General features: G+C 45.6%; 1 protein-coding gene across 4 annotated transcripts in view; it reads left to right on the top strand.

Annotated features, from left to right (window-relative positions):
• Tbc1d9b (TBC1 domain family member 9B) overlaps positions 1-23,079 on the top strand; it is a 42,470-nt gene that overhangs the window by 6,857 nt on the left and 12,534 nt on the right. For 2 of the 4 annotated variants that reach the window (XM_020164202.2, XM_020164200.2), the window contains exons 4-11: positions 7,395-7,623; positions 8,641-8,947; positions 10,403-10,610; positions 12,962-13,174; positions 18,269-18,430; positions 18,891-19,041; positions 19,618-19,832; positions 21,384-21,501. In XM_020164202.2, the coding sequence (XP_020019791.1) occupies positions 7,395-7,623; positions 8,641-8,947; positions 10,403-10,610; positions 12,962-13,174; positions 18,269-18,430; positions 18,891-19,041; positions 19,618-19,832; positions 21,384-21,501 (1,603 nt within the window). The remainder of the gene's footprint in view (positions 1-7,394; positions 7,624-8,640; positions 8,948-10,402; positions 10,611-12,961; positions 13,175-18,268; positions 18,431-18,890; positions 19,042-19,617; positions 19,833-21,383; positions 21,502-23,079) is intronic. The other 2 variants (XM_020164204.2, XM_020164201.2) reach the window with 1 other exon arrangement.

Below are 23,079 nucleotides of genomic sequence, written 5' to 3'. Positions count from 1 at the left end.
TCATCTTTAAGCAACATGGTATAGGTTTCATATCCATTTTATAGACATGGAAACTGAAGTATCCACTCTCATTCTATTAGTGCTGAAAAATGGCATTTGAACCTATTACTATAGTTTAGATCTTGAATGTCCCTCCAAAAGCACATAGGTTGAAAGCTTGGTTCCCAGCCTTTGGCATTATTGGGAGGTGATAGAACCTTTAGGGGGTGGGGCCCAGAGGAAGGCAATTAAGTCACTCAAGGCGTGCTCTTGAGTGAGGATACTGGAATCCCAGCCTCTTCCACTCTCTATTTGTTTCTCACTCCCTGCCATGATGTACTGTACTGCCACAGGCCCCCAGCAACATAGTAAAGCAACCATGGACTGAAACCTCTGAAACTGTGAGCCACAATAAAAATAAAGCTTTTCTCCTTTTACGTTCATTATCTCAGTTATTTGTTTCAATAACAGAAAGCTCACATACCTATGAAGATCCTTCTTATCCTGGCCTGTGTCTGACTGAAGCTTAGCTTGGAGTTTCCATTCCTTACAAAGCACCTTACAACAAATATGCAGATATACAACACAGTGCCTTGGCTAACAGGAAGAAGTTGGAAATAATAGGATATTTTGAAGTATGTTTTTATTATAAAGCTAGCATTATTTTAAAAGGTATATGCCTCTATCTAGCAATTCTGTTCCTTGGAGTTAACCCTGCAGTATATTCACGTGTGCAGAATGACACCTTTCAAGATGTTCCCTGCAACACTTATATTAGCAAAGACACTGGAAACCATGCCCCCCAGTCCCATGATAAAAGGGAAATAGCTATTCTTTCCTCTGTAATATGAAAGTAATAATACTTGCTAGTCTTTATTGAGTGCTCTCTGTCTGCTTATTCTGCTAAGTGCTTTATTTTTCAGGGGACTTAGTCATATGTGATATATTACTGGAATTTTTTTTTTCAGTACTGGGGTTTGAACTCAGGGCCTACACCTTATTTTTTGATGGGTTTTTTCGAGATAGGGTCTCACGAACTATTTGCTCGGGCTGGCTTCAAATCACGATCTTCCTGATCTTTGCTTTCTGAGTAGAAAGGAATATTTTGCAGCCATCAAGATAATGCTGATGAAAATTATGAGTGTCTATAAATTGATATGTTGATATTTAAGTTGTTTTTTCAGGGGATGATTACCTCTATAGTTCATTATAAGAAAAGACACATATGGATGTGTCTTTTTATTGTTGTTGTTGTTAGATTATTGCCTTAAGTTAGATTCCTGGGAGGGCTGGTGCTGGCCAGTTTCACAGTGCATAGTTGCTTTGGGCAGGTGCTTGTGACTTCATTATACTAGAACTTCATAAACCTGGACAGACAAGACCAAGTTTCTCAGCTCGTCTCTATGCACTTGGGGTTCAAGGTAGGACCTGTGTTACAGTCTAGCTCCAGAAAAACAGGCAAAGAAGGCAGAGGCACCCTTTGCTCTCCTAGATAGCAAGTTGAATGATGATGGTGATGATGATATTATTATTATGATGGCATTATCAAATGCCTCCTATTTGTTGGGCCCAGTAATCGAAATAATAAAGTTCTAAGTGACTCATGTATCAAAGAAGAAATGGTTTGTTAGTCAGCTTTCCATAACTATAACAAGTGCCTGAGGTAATCAACTTATAAAGAGAAAAAATCTATTCTGGCTCGTGATTTTGGTGGTTTTAGCCCATGACCAATTACCCTGTTTTTTGGGTCTGTGTCAGCACATCATGGCAGGAATGCATGGTGGGTCAAAGCTGTTCACCTCATGGCCAGGACACAAAAGAGAGAAAGGAGAAGAAGGCACTGGGGTCCCAATATCCCCTTTGTGAGCATATCCCCAATGACTGGAAAACCTCCCCCTCGGCCCCACTTCTTAAAGGTTCACCAGCTGTCACTAGTGCCACACTGAAGACAAAGCCTTTAACACACTGAACACAGGCCTTTGGGAGACACTTAAGGTCCAAACTATAGCCGGTGGAAATTGGAAATATAAAACTGAATGAGCATTGAAATACTCACATACATGGGAATTTGTGGTAGGCAGCAAAAGTAATGCACAGAAAGAAATTTAAAGCCTTAAATGTTTTGAAAGAAGGCAAAAGTTAATGAGCCAACTGTCCAATTCAGTAAGTTAGAAAAGGAACTCTAGAGAAATCAGGAAATTAGGCAGAAGGAAATAACAAAAGGCCAAGGTTAATTCCTTAGAAAACAAGGGAACAGTAGAGAAGAGTAACAGATCCAAAAATAGAAGCATACCTTTGGTAAAAGTGACTCAGAACAAAAGAGAGAAAGCTCCAGTAAGCCATGTTGGAAATAAAATGTTAGGAGCACTTATACTAAAGCAGGGGTATTTTTTAAAAGAAGGAAGCCCATAAACTTAAGAATTTGGACAAAATATACTTTATTAGAATGCTACGTATGTATTAATTTCCAGTTACTACTGCAATAAGTTACAGTGAACTTGGTTTATAGCACAAACTGGGCTGGGGGTGTAGCTCAGTGATAGAGTCCTTTCTCATCAAGCACAGGCCCTGGATTCAGTACCTGGCACCACCCCCACCAAAATTTACTATCTTATAGTTCCAGAAGTCAGAAGTCTTACTGGGTGGAAATCAGGGTGTTGGTTGGGCTGTGTTGCTTCCTAGGAGAGTCTGTTTCTTTTCCTTTTCCAGCTTCTTATTCCTTGGTTCTTGCCCATCCCCCATCCTTCATCTTCAATACCGGCATTATAATCTCTTTAATTCAATCAGTCTCTCCTCCTCTTCCCTTCCTGTTACCATTTCCCTGTATCACTGACCCTCTTGCCTCCCTCTTTATAAGGATCTCTGTGATCATATTGGGTTCCCCCAAATGATCCAAGATTATCTCCCAACCCCAGAATCTTTAATCACATCTGCAAAATCCCTGAACACCTCTACAAAATCCCTTTTGCTTTATAGGGTAACATATGCTTAGGTTCTGGGGATTAGGAGGTGGAATCTTGGTGGTGGCATTGTTGGTCCCCACATAATATAGCTTACTTAAATTGAGACTGGGGAAGAAATATGAAACCTGAATATGCCTAAAACTGTTGAAGAAGCTAAATCCTCATCTAAAATCTACCCAGTGATTTTTATAGGTGAGGTCTATCTGCAGTAAACCACAAATTCCAGCCCCATTGGCTGACTAATCCCTGTGTGGGAACCAGTTCTCCTGAGTACAGGCTGGGAATTCATCTGAAAGCTTGGGGCTGGGGAATCTGCAATGGGGAGGACAGAAGGGAATGCAGAGCGGGCTGTTGTCAACCCCTGTGCTCCCTACTCATGGAGATCCCAGGTGCAGCTGGAGAAAGTGAGGGAGTAGCAGCTGCCTGCTGAGACCCAGGATAGCCTGAAGGGCAGGACAGCCAGTGATGGCTGCCTGTCTTGGAATTATTCTTCAGCAGTGGCTGGCCTATGTAATGCAATATCTGAGGTATAAACTTATATATTACTTATAACTTACTTTGGATCACAGTTTTGACAGTTCCAGTTCACAGCCAGTTGGCCTCATGACCTTGGGATTGTAGTGAGGCAGTACATCATGGTGGAACAAAACCTTTTATGTCATCAGCCAGGAATCATAAAAGAAAGAGGAAGAGGCTGGGGCCCCAAAACCCCCCAAGGACCTTCTACTAGGCCCCACCTCCTAAAGGTTCCATCACATCCCAATAGGACATGACTTTAACAGATGGGCCATTGAGAGACACCCAACCTAGCAGGCAGTTTTCCAGCTTTCCAGTGAGATGGAACAGGGGTAGCAAAAACAAAGGCTTAAGTACAGAGGAAGGTACCTTGCCACAGCCTTCTTCCCAGTGTAGGGAGGCACCCCTGGTGGCTTGAGAGAGCCAAGATGTTTACATTGCAACTATAGTGTGCAAGTATGAGAGAAGAAAAATGTGTTCTTCCTTCTCCTCTCTTAGGTTTTTGGGGGGGGCTGTAAAAAAAATCAGATTTAACAAAATAATAACAAACTCAAGTTTATTAACATGTAGACTTCATAGCTACAAGGGAGAAACAAGGAGCAACTGCATGGTTGGTTAGAACTTGGCTTTGACAGCACCTTCACAAAGGAAGAATGCATTTAAAAGGATACAACAGGACAAAGGAAGTCAGTTTTAGGCTACCTGGGAAGGAGGAAGGAGAGTGGGAAGGTCAGTATACCTGGGGAATTTTTTTTTTCTTTTATTATTCATATGTGCATACAAGGCTTGGTTCATTTCTCCCCCCTGCCCCCACCCCCTCCCTTACCACCCACTCCGCCCCCTCCCTCTGCGCCCCCCCCCCCAATACCCAGCAGAAACTATTTTACCCTTATTTCTGATTTTGTTGTAGAGAGAGTATAAGCAATAATAGGAAGGAACAAGGGGTTTTGCTGGTTGAGATAAGGATAGCTATACAGGGCATTGACTCACATTGATTTCCTGTGCGTGGGTGTTACCTTCTAGGTTAATTCTTTTTGGTCTAACCTTTTCTCCAGTACCTGTTCCCCTTTTCCTATTGGCCTCAGTTGCTTTAAGGTATCTGCTTTAGTTTCTCTGCATTAAGGGCAACAAATGCTAGCTAGTTTTTTAGGTGTCTTACCTATCCTCACCCCTTCCTTGTGTGCTCTCACTTTTATCATGTGCTCATAGTCCAATCCCCTTGTTGTGTTTGCCCTTGATCTAATGTCCACATATGAGGGAGAACATACGATTTTTGGTCTTTTGAGCCAGGCTAACCTAACTCAGAATGATGTTCTCCAATTCCATCCATTTACCAGCGAATGATAACATTTCGTTCTTCTTCATGGCTGCATAGAATTCCATTGTGTATAGATACCACATTTTCTTAATCCATTCGTCAGTGGTGGGGCATCTTGGCTGTTTCCATAACTTGGCTATTGTGAATAGTGCCGCAATAAACATGGATGTGCAGGTGCCTCTGGAATAACCTGTGTCACAGTCTTTTGGGTATATCCCCAAGAGTGGTATTACTGGATCAAATGGTAGATCCATGTCTAGCTTTTTAAGTAGCCTCCAAATTTTTTTCCAGAGTGGTTGTACTAGTCTACATTCCCACCAACAGTGTAAGAGAGTTCCTTTTTCGTACCTGGGGAATTAATAGTGGCAGGTTTGTCCACAGTCACCTCTGGTATCATCTCAGCTGGGAAGAGTCCAGAGTCATCTCCAGTCAAGGAGAACTTGTATCCTGCTTTTAGGCAAAAAGGGAAAGGCAGAGAGTTTTTCCTGGATTTGCCTTCAGCTCAAAATAATTCTTGTGTTAGAAAGGGATATTTGGGGGTGACATATTCTGGTTTCCTTCCCTAGCTAAACTGAATGTTTTCTGTTGCTATAACAAATGCTTGATATATTATAAAGAAAACAAGTTTATTCATCCCAAGGTTGAGGGGCCACATCAGGTAAAGGCCTTCTTGCTACACCATGACAAGAGGGCATCACATAGTGAGACAGAGCAATTCTGTAGTAGTGGCCTCTTACAAAGCCACTAATGCCCTCATGGGAACCCCTCCATCATCACCTCATCTAACCCTAATTACCTTCCAAAGGCTCCATCTCCAAACACCATGGACACTTTCAAACCATAGCATTGAGAAATAGAAGGAATCAGAGCAGACTCCACCTCCTCATATTCGGGTCCTCCCCTGTGCTCCTGATTTTCTTCCCTACCCACAGATAGGAGGACGGGATGTGAGGCAGCCAAAAGATCCAGCAGAAGCAGCAGGCTAAGCCACCAGCAGAGGCCTTAGATTGCTTTAGTTTATCCAGTGTCATTCTAGAACATAGGCTATACGTTTTGAGCCAGGTACACTAAGGGCCTGTTTTACTCCAGGATGTCGAGATTGTCTCTGTGTCTGTGGGAACTCTGAGCCTGGTGAAAATGCCAGCTGATGAGGGAGTGGGGTGGGTCAAGAGCAGGAGTCCCCTGGTACACAGGGAGTCAAATGCAGGACATCTTGCAGGATTAGGAGAGAAAAGCAATTTACAGAACAGGGTCATAGGAAGATCTTATTTGGGCAGAGAAAGGAGGAAGAAGAAAACAGTGAATTTGCTAATAGCTATATGTGTGTGTGTGCACAGATACCTGTGAGGAAACCAGGAAAGTGGCTGCAGAGGGAAGAGGGAGACCCCCTTTTCACTGAATACACTTTTCTTCTATAAGTTGAGTATCCTTTAACCAAAAAGCTTGGGATCAGAAGCATTTCAGATTTTGGATATTTAAGGTTTTTGGATTATTTACATATCCTGAGATATCTTGGGAATGAGACCCAATTATAAACACACAATTCATTTATGTTTCATATATACCTCATACACATAGCCTGAAGGTAATTTTACACAATTTTTTTTCATCTGCCTGTGTTTATTTTGTTTGTTTGTTTGGTTTTCTGGTGGTATTGGGAGTTTGAACTCATCAGGGCTTTTCACTCTACTGCTTGAGCCATGCTGCCAGCCCATTTTGCTCTGGTTATTTTTGAGATAGGGTCTTGCTTTTTTGTGATTCTGGACCACAGTCCTCCTATTTTATGCTTCTTGACATAGCTAGGATGACAGGCACTCGGCCCTTAGCTTTTTCCATTGAGATTGGGTATTGTGACCTTTTTGCCTGGGCTGGCCTCGAACCCAGATCCTCCTAATCTCAGCCTCCCAAGTAGCTAGGATTCCTGGCTTGAGACACTGTGTCTGGCTGTGCCTGCATTTTGGCTACGACCCACACAATTAAAAATTTTTTTTTAGATTTGGACTGGGCACCAGTGGCTCATGCCTGTAATCCTAGCTACTTGGGAAACTAAGACCAGGAGAATTGAGGCTAAAGGCCAGCCCCCACAAATAGTTCATGAGGTTCCATCTCCAAAATAGCCACAGCAAAATGGACCAGAGGTGTGGCTCAAGTGGTAAGGGACCTGCTTTGCAAGCACGAAGCCCTAAGTTCAAACCCCAGTTCTAACCAAAAAAAAACTTCAGATTTGGGAGCATTTCAGTTTGTGTTTATGCATTTTGGGATTAAGGATGCTCATTCTGTATTCGCATTTTCTACTATATTTAGAGATTTATGTCAAACAATTTTACATTAAACTGTTTAAAAAGTAACTGCTCAGAGTCAATAATAACAGTAGTTCAGGGAGTTCTAGGAGCTTGCTTAGAATCACACAGGCAGCTTGTATCATTCTTGTGCCTTGACAGCAAACCAGCCAGAGCGCAGCTGCTTCATTCCCCAGGAAGAAAGGAATACTAGCTGTATTCTGCCCACCCTTCCCCTTTGTGGCTCTGAAACCAAAGTCCTGAGCCTCTCTGAGGCTCCTCCCTTTGACCTGCCCAGGATCATGATGGGCAAGCCTGGGTTCTGTTGTTTCCCTCCAGGGTATCATTGCAGAAGAGAACAAGAACCTGCAGCCCCAGGGAGATGAAGATCCTGGGAAATTCAAAGAGGCTGAACTGAAGATGAGGAAGCAGTTTGGGATGCCAGAGGGCGAGAAATTGGTCAACTACTATTCCTGCAGCTATTGGAAGGGCCGAGTACCCAGGCAGGGCTGGCTCTACCTAACTGTCAACCACCTATGCTTCTACTCCTTCCTGCTGGGGAAGGAAGGTGAGCACCAACTCCTCCCTCCCTCCCTCGCTCCCCTGACCTCTCCACCAGAAAGTTTACTGTCTCCCTGCTGTCAGCATTCTCTGAGGGTTTCCCCTTCTCAGTCCCCAGATATTCTCTCCATACAACCACCAGAGGGGGGTCTCCCTTGAACCTAGATACCACTTTAGCAGCCTATGATGAGGCCACTCCAGCATCTGCCTACTCCTGGAGGGCTTGTGTTACATCCACAATCCCACTAGTAAGACTCTTCACACAGTAGCCTTCTTTACAGCCTCCTGGTTTTCATTTAAGTTGGTGTTTTCGAAAGCATACATTTTCCCTGAGTGCTTCCAGGTAGTGCGTTGCCTTGGGCCTGTGCCACTGCTGTCATCTGCTGCAGGTCCCTTCCTGCAGGATAGCCTGGCCTCAGAGTGCTGGCTGCCCTCCCTGACCCAGCCCTCATCTCCCTCTTCTACACTGTCACCCTGAGAAAGCACTCCCAGGCCTTTAGCATTTCCCAGTGTTCAGACGTCATCACCCTTCCCCAAGCCCATCTCCCTCTGTGCTCCTCTACCGCAGCCTCCCTCTCCCTCCTCCTGGCCTTGCCACTCACCTGTCAACACTGTAATGATGGCCAGTCACCTTGTTAGGCAGAGACCAAAGTCCTGCTCTCCACTGCTTCCACCATGTTTTGACTTGGTTCACTCATCAGTGGCTCCCACTTGGTGGGGCTCTTCCAGGTCAGGGTCCCAGAGAGTTCACCTCTGCATACTTGTTCCCTACCTTGTTCATCCATTCTTGGGGCAAATATTGATTGAATATGGTTGGTCAGGGAGGCAGTAGAGATCCAATAGTCTGGTCCCTCCTCATAGGATACATGTCTCAGCATAGTAAGGCCCGTGCACCAAGGGATGACAGTAAATGGTGTCTTCAAGGGAAGTGCCTTCCCGGGTAGGTTTTGGGTGTGGATGGGGGTCAGGAGCCTTGCTTTGTCCAGCTTTGATCAGTGGTGCATCTATCCCTGCCTGCATCCAGTGAGCCTTGTGGTGCAGTGGGTGGATGTCACACGGCTGGAGAAGAATGCCACCCTGCTCTTCCCTGAGAGCATCCGTGTGGACACCCGAGATCGGGAGCTCTTCTTCTCCATGTTCCTCAATATTGGCGAGACCTTCAAGCTCATGGAGCAGCTGGCCAACCTGGCCATGAGGCAGCTGCTGGATAGTGAGGGCTTCCTGGAGGACAAGGCGCTGCCCAGGCCCATCCGGCCACACAAGAACATCTCGGCTCTGAAGCGGTATGTTGCCTTCCTGGGAGATGGCAAGACCACACAGCAGGACAGCAGGTGAAGGTGGGCCCACTTGAGCCAGATCCACTGACCCTTCCTGGTACCTGGCAGTTGACCAGATATGTGGACCTAGAATCTCCACATTCAGCCCTCATAGGCCCCCACCTAGGAGGAGGCCAACAAACAGATCATTTTAGTACATTGTGGGGAGGGCACCACAAGGAATTGGTTATAGCCCACAAGCACTGCTGATATGGAGGAAGATGGGAAGGTACTCTTACTGTCCCTAGGTCTCAGATCAGGATATTGAGTTGTAGAGAGATCCCTGAGCTTGCAAGCAGTGGAGCCAAGATGTGAGCCACCTCAGGCAGGGTGCCCTGAGGTCCCCAGGAGCTACATCTGGAAGGCTCCGGTGAATATGGGGTTGTAGTGTACAGCCTCCATTCCATCATGATGGACACAGAAGGCCCTTGATGGCCATGAGGTCAGGGCCTCAGGTCTGAAGCCAACAGAGGAAACAGGCCATGTGGATATCTGAGGTCATTGCTACCTTGTCTATAGAAGTGTCAGACAGAGGAATGGATCATAGCAGCCAGCCCTTCCAGATCACTTTTGTTTGAGCCCCATGGTTGTATCCTCACAGGAAACCTGCAAGTTCAGCCAAGATCTCAGAAGTTCCCTGGACCCCACAACCAGGGTAAACATAGCTGAATTCACACCGTGGTCAGAGACTTCATCCCAGCCAGACCATTTCCTGGATTGTACCCACAGACCATCATGTAGGTCCACAGTGTACCTTCAGGACCAGAATAATATATATGGATGTCACTCTTCTGATGCAATGACATGGTATCTTTAGGACCTTCCAGAAAGAAACTAACCAGGGCTAGAACTTGGCAGTACCCTGTCAGTCAGGGTGCATGATCAGGTCTTGGTCAGGGCATTGGCATCCCAAGGCAGAAAGAAGATTCCCTTGGGAGCTGGGAAGATGTGTTTATGTGGACAGAACCACTAAAGAGGCAAGGATCAGGGTGCCAGGCTACCACCCACAGCTTGAATAAGCATTTCTGTTAAGCAGTAGCCACCGCATGTTTTGGCTTTAGTTCCACTACTCCCTGCTGGGAGAGCTTGCCTGTGTTTCAGGGTGGAATTAGCCCCTCCCAGGGTGAAGAAGCAGCCAGCCACATGCTGGGTCTGAGCTGGACAGGAAGCTCTGGGCCCTGCCTGCCTTTTGATACCAAGTAGTAGGTACACACTGGATCAGCCTCCAAGTGTCCTTTCAAAGCAGTCATGTCTCAAAAGCATGTTATGTGCTACCAGTTCTCTGCTGGTCTTATAGTCCCACATTTTTCTTGGTCATATAATGTTTCTTTTCTTGAACTCTGAAATCCCTGGGCATGACTTGCTTGCTGGCAGACCCAAGGATGCTGAATCTGATGTGAAAACTGGGACCTCCTCAAGGGTGTGCTGTCCCTGACTCTTCTTTGCTTGTTTCCCACTTTGTATCTTCAGAGACCTGGATGCCCGAGCCAAGAACGAGTACTACCGGGCCACATTCCGGCTGCCCAGGGACGAGCGGCTAGATGGCCACACAGGCTGCACCCTGTGGACGCCATTCAACAAACTGCACATCCCTGGTCAGATGTTCATCTCCAACAACTACATCTGCTTTTCCAGCAAAGAGGAAGATGCATGTTACCTAATTATACCTCTGAGGGAGGTGAGCATTCCCCAGTCAAGGAGCTGAGAGCCTTTGAGTGCCATGGGGTCAGACAGGCTCAGGGACCAGGCCCATGCTCTTGGGTCCCAGCTCTCCAGCTGGTCAGGGAAAGACTGGCCCAGCCTGGCACTGATCATCTGAACACCTGGCTCGACTTCCCAGCCAGGGGCTCACAGACACTCAGGGAAGCTCCACTGTGGCTAGTGTGCACTTAGATATCACTCCTAGCTGTGCTGTTCCTGTACTCCGCTCAGGAAGCAGCACCCTGCTGCCCATTTGCCCAGGTAGAAGCAGGCTCATCCTTGATTCTGACCTTGTCCTTGTTCCTGCATCTTAATCAAAGAAGTCCTGTCAGCACTCCCTCCAGAACTTGTTCCTTCATCTCTACAGTCACTACCTAGGACACTATCATCACCTTACGCCACCTCAGGAAGGTTCTAATCACACCTAACCCTTTTATGACACATCCTCCAGCACAGCCATCTAGATTTAAAATGTCAGTCAGAGCACAGTGGTGCCCTGCCGAGGATTTTCCAGCATCTTCTCCTGTACTTAAAAGATTCTGCAACTGGCCAGGCACTAGTGGCTCATACTTAATTATGGCTAGGTGGAAGGCTGAGACCTGGAGGATTTCAGTTCTAGGCCATCCTGGAAAGAGTTTTTGAGACCGCATCTCAGTGGAGATGCAGCGTGTAAAGCTAAGCATGTAAAATAGGACTGCTATCCAGGCTACTCTAAGTCAAAAGGAAGACCCTATCTCCAGAATAACCAGAGCAAAAAGGGCTGTAGGCATGGATCAAGCAATAGAGTGCTTGCCTTGCAAGTGCAGTGCCCTGAGTTCAAACCAAATTACACACACACACACACACACACACACACACACACACACACACACACACACACAAAATCCCCACTGTCTCCTTCGATCTGTGAGGCCTGCAGCAAGTTGTTTGTCTCCTCAGACCTTCATGCACATACACAGTATATGTAGACCTGGTCTTTCACACGTGCCGTATACACACCACATAAACCTGCTCTCTCATACATACATATGCACACATATACAATATTTACATGCACACACATATAGATCACCCATTCATATATACACATACTTTTGCACACGCACCACACTCATAATGCCCTACACATGTACACACACACAGGCATGCATGTATGCATGCATTCACATATACATACCACAACATGCACACACCCCACACATAAATATCACACCTGTGCACATACACCCACACACACCATATCCTGCCCTGCTCCATCTGTCCCAACTTCTACAGTCTTTCCTTCCTCCTTCCAGCCAGTCTTATTCCCATCTATAGGTGGTTGCTGTCCCCTCTTCCTCATCTCTTCTCCAGCTCCTCACTTAGCTGGACCAGGTGGCAGCTCAGTCCCTGCCTCCCCAGAGACACCTTCAATGGAAAGCAGCCTAATAGCCTCCCAGCTTGTACTGTTGCCAACTCTAACCTCTGGTAATTGGGCCTAGCCTGTGTGTCCATTGTCTGCTCCCCATTAGACCTGGGCTCTGCAGAAGTGCCCACTGAAAGCCTGTCCCCTGACCTTCATACCTGTGTAGTAATCTTCATGCCTCAGGGTCAGAGCTGAGCTCTAAGGCAAGCTATCAAGAAATGTTCCCTGGGCCTGGTACCAGTGGCTCATAACAGTAATCATAGCTACTTAGGAGGCTGAGATCAGGAGGATCATGGTTCCAGGCCAGCTCTGGCAAATAGTTCATAAGACTCCATCTCAAAAAAAAAAACCAGAGCAAAATGAATTGGAGGTATGACTCAAGGGGTTGAGTACCTACTTTGCAAGCATGAAGCCCTGAGTTCAAACCCCACTCCCACTCCTCCCCCCGCCGGGGACAGCCTTGCACTTGAGGAGCTCTCCTTGTACTTAGGCTCTCCTTGTCTCTTTAAAGCCAGCAGGGGCAAGCAGCTGAGCTAAGCCCTTCACATTTTGCAACATTGACCTTAGAAGGGCCCCACAAGGCCAGTGCACTCACCCCAATCAACAGATGAATAAAATGAGACCTGGGCTGAGGTGTAGCTCAAGCAGTAGAGTTCCTGCTCTGCAAGTGCAAAGCCCTGAGTTAAAACTCCAGACCCACCAAAAAAAGAGAGAGAAAGAGAAACTTAGATACACAAGTACCTTGCTGAAAATAACACATGATAAGTGGTGGTGTCCAGATATGAATTCAGTTGGGCCACTCACTGCACTGTGCCTAAGAGACGACAGCCCTAGGACCACTGTGGTCCTCTCACAGTCACAAAGCACACCTAACTTTATGTCCTAACATGCACATGCCTAAGAGAGTGCTTTTGCCTTCTCAGGTGACCATTGTTGAAAAAGCAGACAGCTCCAGTGTCCTGCCCAGCCCTCTGTCCATCAGCACCAAGAGTAAAATGACCTTCCTGTTTGCCAACCTGAAAGACCGTGACTTCCTAGTTCAGAGGATCTCTGACTTCCTTCAGAAAACATCGTCCAAGCAGCCAGGCAGCAGCACCGGGAGGAGGAAAGCTGGTGTTGTAGACCCAGCTCCAGAGGTGAGGGAGTCCCTTTGGGACCAGCAGGCGGGAAGAGTCCTGAGGGTGCAGGAGAGAACCATAACCTCCCTACTCAGCCCAACCCCTGTAGTTCATGCCATGAGCCTTGGACTGGGAAGAGGATGTGGGAGCTAGAAAGAGGACTCTGTGTGCAGGGTGAAGAGCTAAACCTAGCCTGACCCTCTGGGATGTCTAAGCCATATATACCACTGCCTGATTACTTCACACCTCTCTGCACCCCTAACCCACCCACCTCTTCTCATTCTTGTCCAGCTCACCTCAAAGCCCATTCCCCTTGAGATACCCACTGCTTGAACCAACCATGAAGTTCCTTCATGAACTTCCTCTGCACTGTGAGCACAGGCCACTCTGTGGAAGCCTGTCCTCCTTGGGTTTATTCAATGGCGTGTCTCCCAGCTGTCTTTCGGTGTGAAGTTCATACAAGGAAAGACTGTTTTTTCAAACTTGGCTGAACTATTATTATACCAAAAGGCTTAACACTAATTCCTTAATATCATCAGATACTTATATAGTTGTGCCTCAGTAACCACGGGGAATTACTTCTAGGAACCCCCTCAGATACCAAAATCCAGGATGCTCAAGTCCCTTCTATAAGATGGCATAGAAATATTTGCACATAACACAAGTACATCCTCCATATAATTTAAATCACCTTTAGATGACTTACAATACCTAATACATGTAAATGCTGTGTAAATAGTGATTATACTATGTTGTTTAAGAAATAATGGCAAGGAAAATTCTGTACATGTTCAGTACAGATGCAATATTTTTTCTTCTGAATATTTTCCATTTCCTTGAGACTTAAGCTGATTGAGACCATGGATGCAGAATACAGAGATATGGAGCTCTGACTGTATTCACATTTCCCCAAATACAAATTTACTTTTTACAGTTTGATTATTTGAACTGCAGTATGCCACAGTCATACATACAGTACAATTACATGTTATGGTTCTTGAATCCCTTTTAATGTATAAGTTTGACTTTTGTTTGAGCAGGGAAGATTGAGGCACTGTGTATTTCCAAAATACCTGGTCACCCCTTTAATATACTAATATCAGTCCTTGACAAGCATTACCCAGGTCCAACCATTCATTGGGATTACATAATGGTGGCATCCTAATTCTGTCATTCCTTCTGTTTAATAGCTAGCATACTTCAATGAAGAGAATCTTCCCCCTCATTAGCTACTTGCTTACTCCAAGACTCAGTTCACACAGGAAAGAAAGAATAAATCTTTTACTATTTCCTTTAATTTACCAGTTATCAAAATAATGATCTCTAAGTATGACCAGTTGGTTGTGTTTTTTTAATTTTGTTCTGTTTTGCTTTATTTTGTTTTTTTTTTGAGATAGTGCCTCACTATGTAACCTAGGCTGACCTGGAACTTGCTATGTAGCTCAGGCCAACATCAAACTTATGATCCTTCTTTCTCAGTCTCCCAAGTGCTGGTATTGCAGATGGTGTGCACCTCCCTGTCTGGCTACCAATTAGTTTTTCATGCTTATTTTTTATTGTAATTATGATTTTATGTTTTAAACAATTTGATTTGTGCCCATCTGTTGCAGACATTTATTATTCTTACCAGAGAGGGCTTATTCAAGTTGAGTCCTGAGTCCTTTTGACACAACCCTGGTCATCCTTGATGGCTTCCTTGCTTCTTGGCATAACAAATGGGCGTGCTGCTGCTGATGTATATGTATGTATACATATAGTGGAAATAGTAGTCATTATAAATATGAAATAATTAGAGGAGGTTGGGCTTAATCTGGGATTTCAAGAAAGAGTGAAGAGATGGATTACATGAAAGGGGACATGACCAGAAAGGTGGAGCTGCCCCCCCTTCACAATACTCAACCCTGAGAATGAGAGGGCCTCACAGCTCAGAGTAAGCATGGACAATAGCCTTTTCCAAGCACTCACCATTGGTTTATCTGACATGTTTTTATTGCATTAGGTGACAGCTGCTCCTCTAAGCACAAGGAATACAGTAGTGAGTAAACTAGACAAAACTCATGCTCTCTTAAAAATTATATTTTAGGCCTATGGATAAAAATAAAGTAAGATCCCTTGAATTTCCATAATAATTTGAGGATTTATTTTTCCATTTCTGTAAAAAAAAAAAAGTAATTGAGATTTTGGTAAGGATGCACTGAGTCTGTAGATCACTCTAGGTAGCATTGATATCTTAACCATATTGAGTCTTCTGATCCCTGAACATGGGATCTCTTTCCATTTATTTGCAACTTCTTTAATCTCTCTGAGCAACATCTTGTAGTTTTCAGTATGTAAGTCTCTGTCTTCCATCGTTAAGTGTATGCCTAAGTATTTTAGTTTTTATTTTTTGATACTACTGTAAATGCAGTTGTTTTCCTAATTTCTATTTTGGATTGTTCATTGTAGGGTGTAGAATATAGTTTGAAGGTAGATCCGAGAGGTTAGACATAGGGTATGAGAGAAAGAGAGAGGCCAAAGATGGTATTGTCCCATTGTCTACGGAATTTATCAAAGAATAAACTCTAGACAACCAAAAAAAATTTTTTGACATGGCCTTTGCTGGCCTTGAATTTGTAATCTTCCCACCTCAGCCTCCCAAATGCTGGGATTATAGCTGTGTACAACCACACCCAGCCCAAGAAGTGAGTAAAGAACCTTTAGCATTGAAAATATTCAAGTGTAGAAATAAGGCTAGATTGTGGGGTAAAGGTTACAGTGCGTAAGTTGTACAGGCTCTGACGATGCAATGCCATGAGCCTGACATGAGAAGGCGCATGGCTAGTTGAATAGGCCTGTTGACTGCCTCATTAACTAAGACTAGCATGTATCCTTCAAGTTAGGTATCAGCAAGAAGCAGGAGGGAATGGGAAAGAAAGATTACTAGCTAATTCAATGTCGTTCATAGTAAAGAATTGACATCTTAAAAAGAGGGGTCCACAGGATTTATATAAAGATATTAGCAAAAACCTAACTATTAGAACATAAATTTATACTTTCTGAAAGACAGGAAAAAGACTTGAGAGAGGAGAGAAGGATATAGTGAGTTTCAGTAACTTTCAAGGAATTTTATGTAACGGTTGGCATAGAATAGCAGGGATCATATTTCAAGGGCATGTGTCAGTCAGCTTTCCATCATTGTGACAAAATACCTAAAAAAAATCAACTTATAAGGAGTAAAGTTTTATTTTGGCTCACAATTTTGAAAGTTTCAGTCCATGGTCACTTGACCTGTCACTCTGGGTCTGTGGTAACACAGTATATCATGACAGGAGCACATGGTGGAGGAGACCTGCTCATCTCATGGCAGCCAGGAAACAAAGAGAAAGCCAGAAAGGGGCCAGAGACCCAATATCTCCTTCCTAGACACATCCCCAGTGACCTAGCTTCCTTCCTCTAGGCCCCACCTCTTACAGGTTCCAACTGTACCCCAACAGCACCATGGGCTGGTAACCAAGCCTTTAATACATGGGCCTTTGAGAGACAATTATAAAAACCATAGCAGAAGGGTTAACTTTTTAATCAAAGTATAGCATGTACAGTCAACCCTCCATAGTCTTAGGTCCTGCACCTGCAGGTTCAGCCAACCACAGATAAAAAAAATTTTTAATTGCATCTGTACTGAATATTACAGACTTATTTTCTTGTTATTCCCTAAACGTTATAGTATAACAGCTATTTACATGGCATTACATTGTATTAGATATTCCAAGTCATCCAGAGATGATTTAAAGTATATGGAGAATGTGCATGGGTTAAATGCAAATGCTGCTGTGCCATTTTATATAAGGGACCTACACATCTCCAGTTTGATATCTGAGTACACAGATCATAGTGTACAGCTTGATGGATTTTCACAAAGTGAACATAGTGTGAACAACACCCAGTTAAAGAAAGGGGAGGGATTCTAGGAGCTGTAACAGCAAGATTGTTTCTGATAGTAAGGGATCAGTACAGAGAGAGGAAATGGTGCTGAGGAGTGGGGACAGTTGCTAGAGAAACAGCCTACAGGTGACAGGGGATGCCATCCAGAAAGGAGGAGAGGGAGGGCCATGCCTGGACCTGGGCACAGATACAGGCAGGTGGACAGGAATGAGGGGGCCATGGAAGGCCCCTTGGGTTGCTTCTGCTTCTCTGCTTGCTCACGAAATAGGAAGCAGGAAGTGAGGCTGGGGAGGTGGTTTTAGAGGTTTGTGCTGGATAAACATGGGAGATGGTCACCTAGAGGAAGGGGAAGGGACTGGAGTAGGATGAAATAGTATCCCAGGCAGCACTGCATGCTCACCTGAGGCCAGCAAGTCTGAATATGAGGTGAGAGTCCACCTGGGCCTCAGCAGAAAGCATCCAGGCCCATGAGCTTGGCACAGTGGGGTACATGTCTATCACAAGGGACATGTCCCAGAGTCTGTATCCTTTCCTGGCCCTGAAATTTTTGATTTAGGTCAGGTTTGGTTTCTTAATTTACTAAATTAGGTTGAGTTTGTTACTTAGGAGCTCCATGTGAGACAGTGTCAGATTGATGGCTTCCTGCATATTTAATGCTTTTTTTATGGTTTGGGGTTGGGGGGATTTTTGTTGTTGTTGTTGTTTGAGATACAGTCTCACTATGTTGCCTAGGCTGACATGGAACTTGCCATCCTCCTGCCTTAGCCTCTGAAGTGCTGGCATTATAGGTGTGCACCATTATACCTGGCTCCCATGTATTTGTATAACAGAACACATGAATTCAGGAAAGGCCAGACAGTGCCAGGAGTGGTTTCCTCAGGGGGTCTCTTCTCTCCTTTGCCCTGACCGCAATGAGGGAAGGACCTGATTCCTCTGGCAGAGGCTCTGTGACTGGCCAGTGTGGGTGGCTTTAGATTCAGGAAAGACAAGCATAGGTATCCAGCCAGTTAGAGGAGAAACACAAGCTGGGCCACAACCCTAGCCTCCTACACAGCCAAGCCAGGTTCTTCCTTCTTCATGCACCAGGCATCCCTGTGACCCCTCCTCAGCAAGGTCTTTGTCCAGTTCTGTGGATGAACCTGCACATCAGAGGCCTCAGTTATTAGGTGCTTTCCCTGTTTTATTTTCTAGTCTCTCCCAGCTCCTCAGGAGGTGCCAAAACTGCCCACCAGTCCGTCCTCTCCCCTCAGCAGTCACCCACGTTTCAGTGCACAAGAGGTGCCAACTGCTTCCCAGGGCCTGCTGAAAGTCTTCCAGAGAAACTCTCCCATGGAGGATCTCGGAGCCAAGGGGGTAAGCCTTGGGTGCAGATGCTTCGGCTGCAAAGCTGAACCCTCAAGAGGAAGACTGGAGCCTTCACAGTCAGCTCTGTCCCTCGGGGCCATCCAGGATAAGCAGTGCCCTCTCAGGAGGCCCTTGCAGTGTGAAGTGGACCAGATGGTCTTTGGGGACAGCAACCCTGCCTGACCCATGTGGCAGTGTTGTTCAATCACAGCCTGCAGCCTCTGAAGAAAAGGACCCACTGCTGCTACAGAGCTGTCTTCTTAGGCCATGGGGTGGTGGTATGGTCCAGCCCCACTGAGCTTTGCCTGTGTCTTTACCTGTAATTGCTTGAAATCTGAGCTTGCTGGCAGCACCTTTAGATTCTTTACATAGTGGGCTTCTAACCTGGGTCAGAGGAGAACTGGAGGGTGAGCACCTAGGCCTCAGCATGCTCTTCAGCCCCAAAGCCCCTGGTTTCCTCTTCCCTTAGGCCAAGGAGAAGATGAAAGAGGAGTCATGGAACATCCACTTCTTTGAGTACGGGCGTGGCATGTGCATGTACCGCACAGCCAGAACACGGGAGCTGGTTCTGAAGGGCATCCCCGAGAGTCTCCGAGGAGAGCTTTGGCTTCTCTTCTCTGGTGAGTCAGTCTCAGCCCCCAAAGCTCTCTGGGTAATAGGCTGGAGGTGCATTTTTGATGGTAGAGTGTGTGTTTAGCATACATGAAGCCCTGGGTTCCATTCCCCAGCACCAAAAAAATTCTCATGAGAGCTTACCTGGTCCCTGGGCCACCTCCTAAGGTCAGACAGGCAAGGGAAGTGTGACCAGCCCTTTTACAGAACAGGAAATGGGAATTTCAGCTGTGTACAGAAGAAGCCCAATGCTAAAGAAGAAGATGTGAGGGCAGGGCACTGTGTCGATGGGAGGTGAGAAGACCCCCTTAAAGCTTCCTTTCCTTGGGACAGGCTCTGACAGCATTCACAACTTTGGCCACTTTGGAGCATCTCAGGAGAAGGACAAGTCGACCATTTGAACTTCTTGAGTAGAGTGACCCCTTCCCAGAAGCAGTCACCAGGGAAACTTGGCCTCACACCTTGTAACTGACTCCAGAGTTCACCTCTCCTCTGTGGGGCATCCATGCCTCCAATCTGCCCTGTTATTTCCTCCCAAGTACTGGGAGGAAGAAGAGAGACAACTGCCACCCATGTCTCCCCAGGGGCCTGGAACGAGATGGTGACCCACCCCGGCTACTACACTGAGCTGGTGGAGAAGTCCATGGGGAAGTACAGCCTGGCCACTGAGGAGATTGAGCGTGACCTCCACCGCTCTATGCCTGAGCACCCTGCCTTCCAGAATGAGCTGGGAATTGCCGCACTCCGGCGGGTCCTGACCGCCTATGCTTTCCGAAACCCCACCATCGGCTATTGTCAGGTAAAGGGTTCAACAGAGGCCCAGAGACAGCAGTTTCCCATCACAGACTCCCAGGAGTGGGGCCCCGGGCCTGGACTATGTGGTGGCCTCACCCACCTGTGGCCTGCCCCCTGTTCCCAGGAAGAAGTCTGATCCACAGAAAAGATGCCATTAAAAACAGTATTAATTGCTCATGTTATCCCCATGCTGTATATTAAGTTGTTTTCTATGTGCTTTTGGTCTGCATCTTGGCAGCATTTGATGTTTGTGTGTATGGTAAAATATCCGTAACATAAAATTTATCATTTTAATCATTAAGTATATAGTTCAGTGGCTTTTAACTACATTCACATGGTCAGGCAGCCATCATCATATCCATCCACAGGGCTTTTTCATCTTCCCACGCTGAGGCTCTGTATCCATTAAACACTGACTCCCCATTCCCCCTCCTCACCAGCCCCTGCCAACCACCATCTGACTTATATCTCGTGAATTGATTCCTCTAGGTACCTCATATAAGTGGAATCATAGAGTGTCTGTTCTTTTTTGTCTGGCTCTTCACTTAACATAATGTCCTTAAAATTAACCCATCTTGTAGAATGTGTCAGACTCCTTCCTTTATAAGGCTGAATAATATTCCATTGTAAGGATAGGCCATATTATGTTTATCCATCCATTTGGTTTGCTTTCCACCTTTTGGCTATTATGAATACTGCTGCTGTGTGGACTTGTATACCGATATCTGTTCAAGTCTCTACTTTCAGTTGTTTTGGGTATGCACTCAGAAGTGATCAGAAGTGAGATTGCTGGATCGCCTGGTAGTTCTATATTTAACCTTTTGAGGAACCTCCATACTTCCACAACAGCTGTACCATTTTATATTTCCACCAGCAAGTTACAAGGGTTCCAGCTCCTCCATGTCCTCACCCACATGTCTAAATTGTTTTTTGCCGTCATAATGTGACAGGGTAACTCACTGGTTTTGATTTGCATTTCTGGAGACTAGTAGGCATTTTCCTGGACAGGTCAAATAGCTTTCTCTTTCCTTTAATTTGTGTCTGGATTTCAATGAAACCACTTCCCCAGTTCACTTTCTGTAGGACCAGTGATCTGCATGGTGTGTTACCAGTTCATGGGAAGCCAGTGTGCCAGCTTGAAATAGATTTTTTAAATGATTTGCCAGCTTTGCAGTGGTTTTTGGCACCAGCTAAGGTCATGTGTGTTCTCAGTGTCACTGCAGCCTCAATGCAGTGCCCTGGCCATATAACTTACTCATACATCAACTTAAAAGTGTCACTCCTCAACCCCAGACACCACTCCACGGAAGCATTATTTGCTAGTGTCCACCTTCTGTTTTCCCAGTGCTTCCTGACCTGTTTTGAAGGAGCTGACTGATGGTCTCTGATTTCCTGCAGAGCTGGACAGGGACAATTTCCCATTGACAGACACTGGACTCTCCAAAAAGGGCAAACACTGCCAGAGAGGCTGGTGTAGGGAGGAGATAGTTTCACTTGGTGGCTAGCAGTGCAAGCCCTCAACCCCCTCCCGTTCTCACTGTCTCTGGTCCCACAGGCGATGAACATCGTGACCTCAGTGCTCCTGCTCTATGGCAGTGAGGAAGAGGCCTTCTGGCTGCTGGTGGCCCTCTGCGAGCGCATGCTGCCTGACTACTACAACACCAGGGTGGTGGGTGAGTGTCCCCAGGTGCTCCCTTGCCCGAGCATCTACCTGCCCGCAGCTCCCTGTGGAGTGGCCGTCCTTCCTCTGGCCGGGCTCCCACCCGTTCTGCTCCCACCCGTGAGGCCCCTTAGACCTCCCAGCCATCCTGGGTTGTCCTGGTTCCCACCTACAGACTAGGCAGCTGAGAAACAGTCACACAGCTGGAAAGTAGAAAGCCAAACACAGCACCCCCCAAGGACCCAGTCTTCTCCCCCACAGACTTTGTGTGGGTTTCCTGGGATACCTGGAATAAGAGTGAGAGAACTTCACACATTCAGTGGATTTTAAAGGTTCACCTGCTACCTAGAGCCCAAACACCCATCCATCTGATTTTTTTTTGACAGTACTGCAATTTGAACTCAGGGCTGTCTACGGCCATACCACCCTGAATGCGCCCAGTTTCATCTCGTCTGAACTCAGGGTCTTGTGCTTGCTAGGCAGGTGCTCTGTCACTTGAGCCACCCCCCGACCCTTTTTTTTTTTTTTTTTGTCTTTAGTTATTTTTCCAGATAAGGTCTCACTTTTTTGCCTTGGACCAGCCTTGACCACTATTCACTTACTTAACATCTCCCACATAGCCAGGATTATAGGTATAAACCACCATGCATAGCTTGTTGGTTGAGATGGAGTCTTATTAACTTTTTGCCCAAGCTGGCCTCAAAATGTAATCCTCCTAAATTCTACCTCCTAGATAGCAGAGATTATAGGCATGAGCCACTACTCCCAGCCTCCATCTAACTTTTCCTAAACTTCTCTATTATAGAAAATTTTGAACATCAAAATGATAAAGTATACTTTACCCCCATGGACCTATTGCCTAATTTCAGCTACTACGAATTCACATCCAATAAAATCTGTATCATTAAATGGAAGTGATGGAAGTAGACCTGCAAATATATTTCATTGCGTAGATATTGAAGTCTTTTATTCTGATGTCTTCCTCTCCCATTTGCTTTTTGGAGTCACTGCTCTTTTTTTTTTTTTTTCCATATGTGTGGTACTGAAGTTTGAACTCAGGACACACTACTGCTTGAGCCACACTCTTGGGGTCCTTTAGATTTAGATTTGGATCTGTTCATAAGCATCAGGACAGGGCACAGAAGCCACCAAGACCACTGCTTACTTTTGATGCTTTTAGGGAAGAAATTAATATTATCCCAAAAGAAAATCCACATGTAGTCAACCCTCTGTATCCATAGGTTTTTACATCTGTGGATTCAACCAATCACTGATCAAAAAACATTACATCTATACCGAACATGTACAGACGTTTTCCTTGTCATTCTTCCCTAAACAGTGCAAAATAACAGCTATTTACATAGTGTGTACATCGTACTAGGTAACATGAGTAGTTTAGAGATGATGACTTAAAGTGTATGGTAGGGTATGCATAGGTTTTATGAAAATGCTGCACCATCTTATATAAGAGACTTGAGCATTCAAGGATTTTGGAGCCATTCCCCACAGATACCAAGAGACCTCTGTATAGCAGAACAAACAGTCCTTTTCACAGTGGTTTGGAAGCTCCTTCCAGCCCTCCCTGTAACTG

The sequence above is a fragment of the Castor canadensis genome, chromosome 16 (assembly GCF_047511655.1).
Source record: "Castor canadensis chromosome 16, mCasCan1.hap1v2, whole genome shotgun sequence".
Classification (NCBI taxonomy): domain Eukaryota; kingdom Metazoa; phylum Chordata; class Mammalia; order Rodentia; family Castoridae; genus Castor; species Castor canadensis.
Note: the sequence above shows the minus strand (reverse complement) of the source record. Positions and strands in the feature narration are given on the sequence as shown.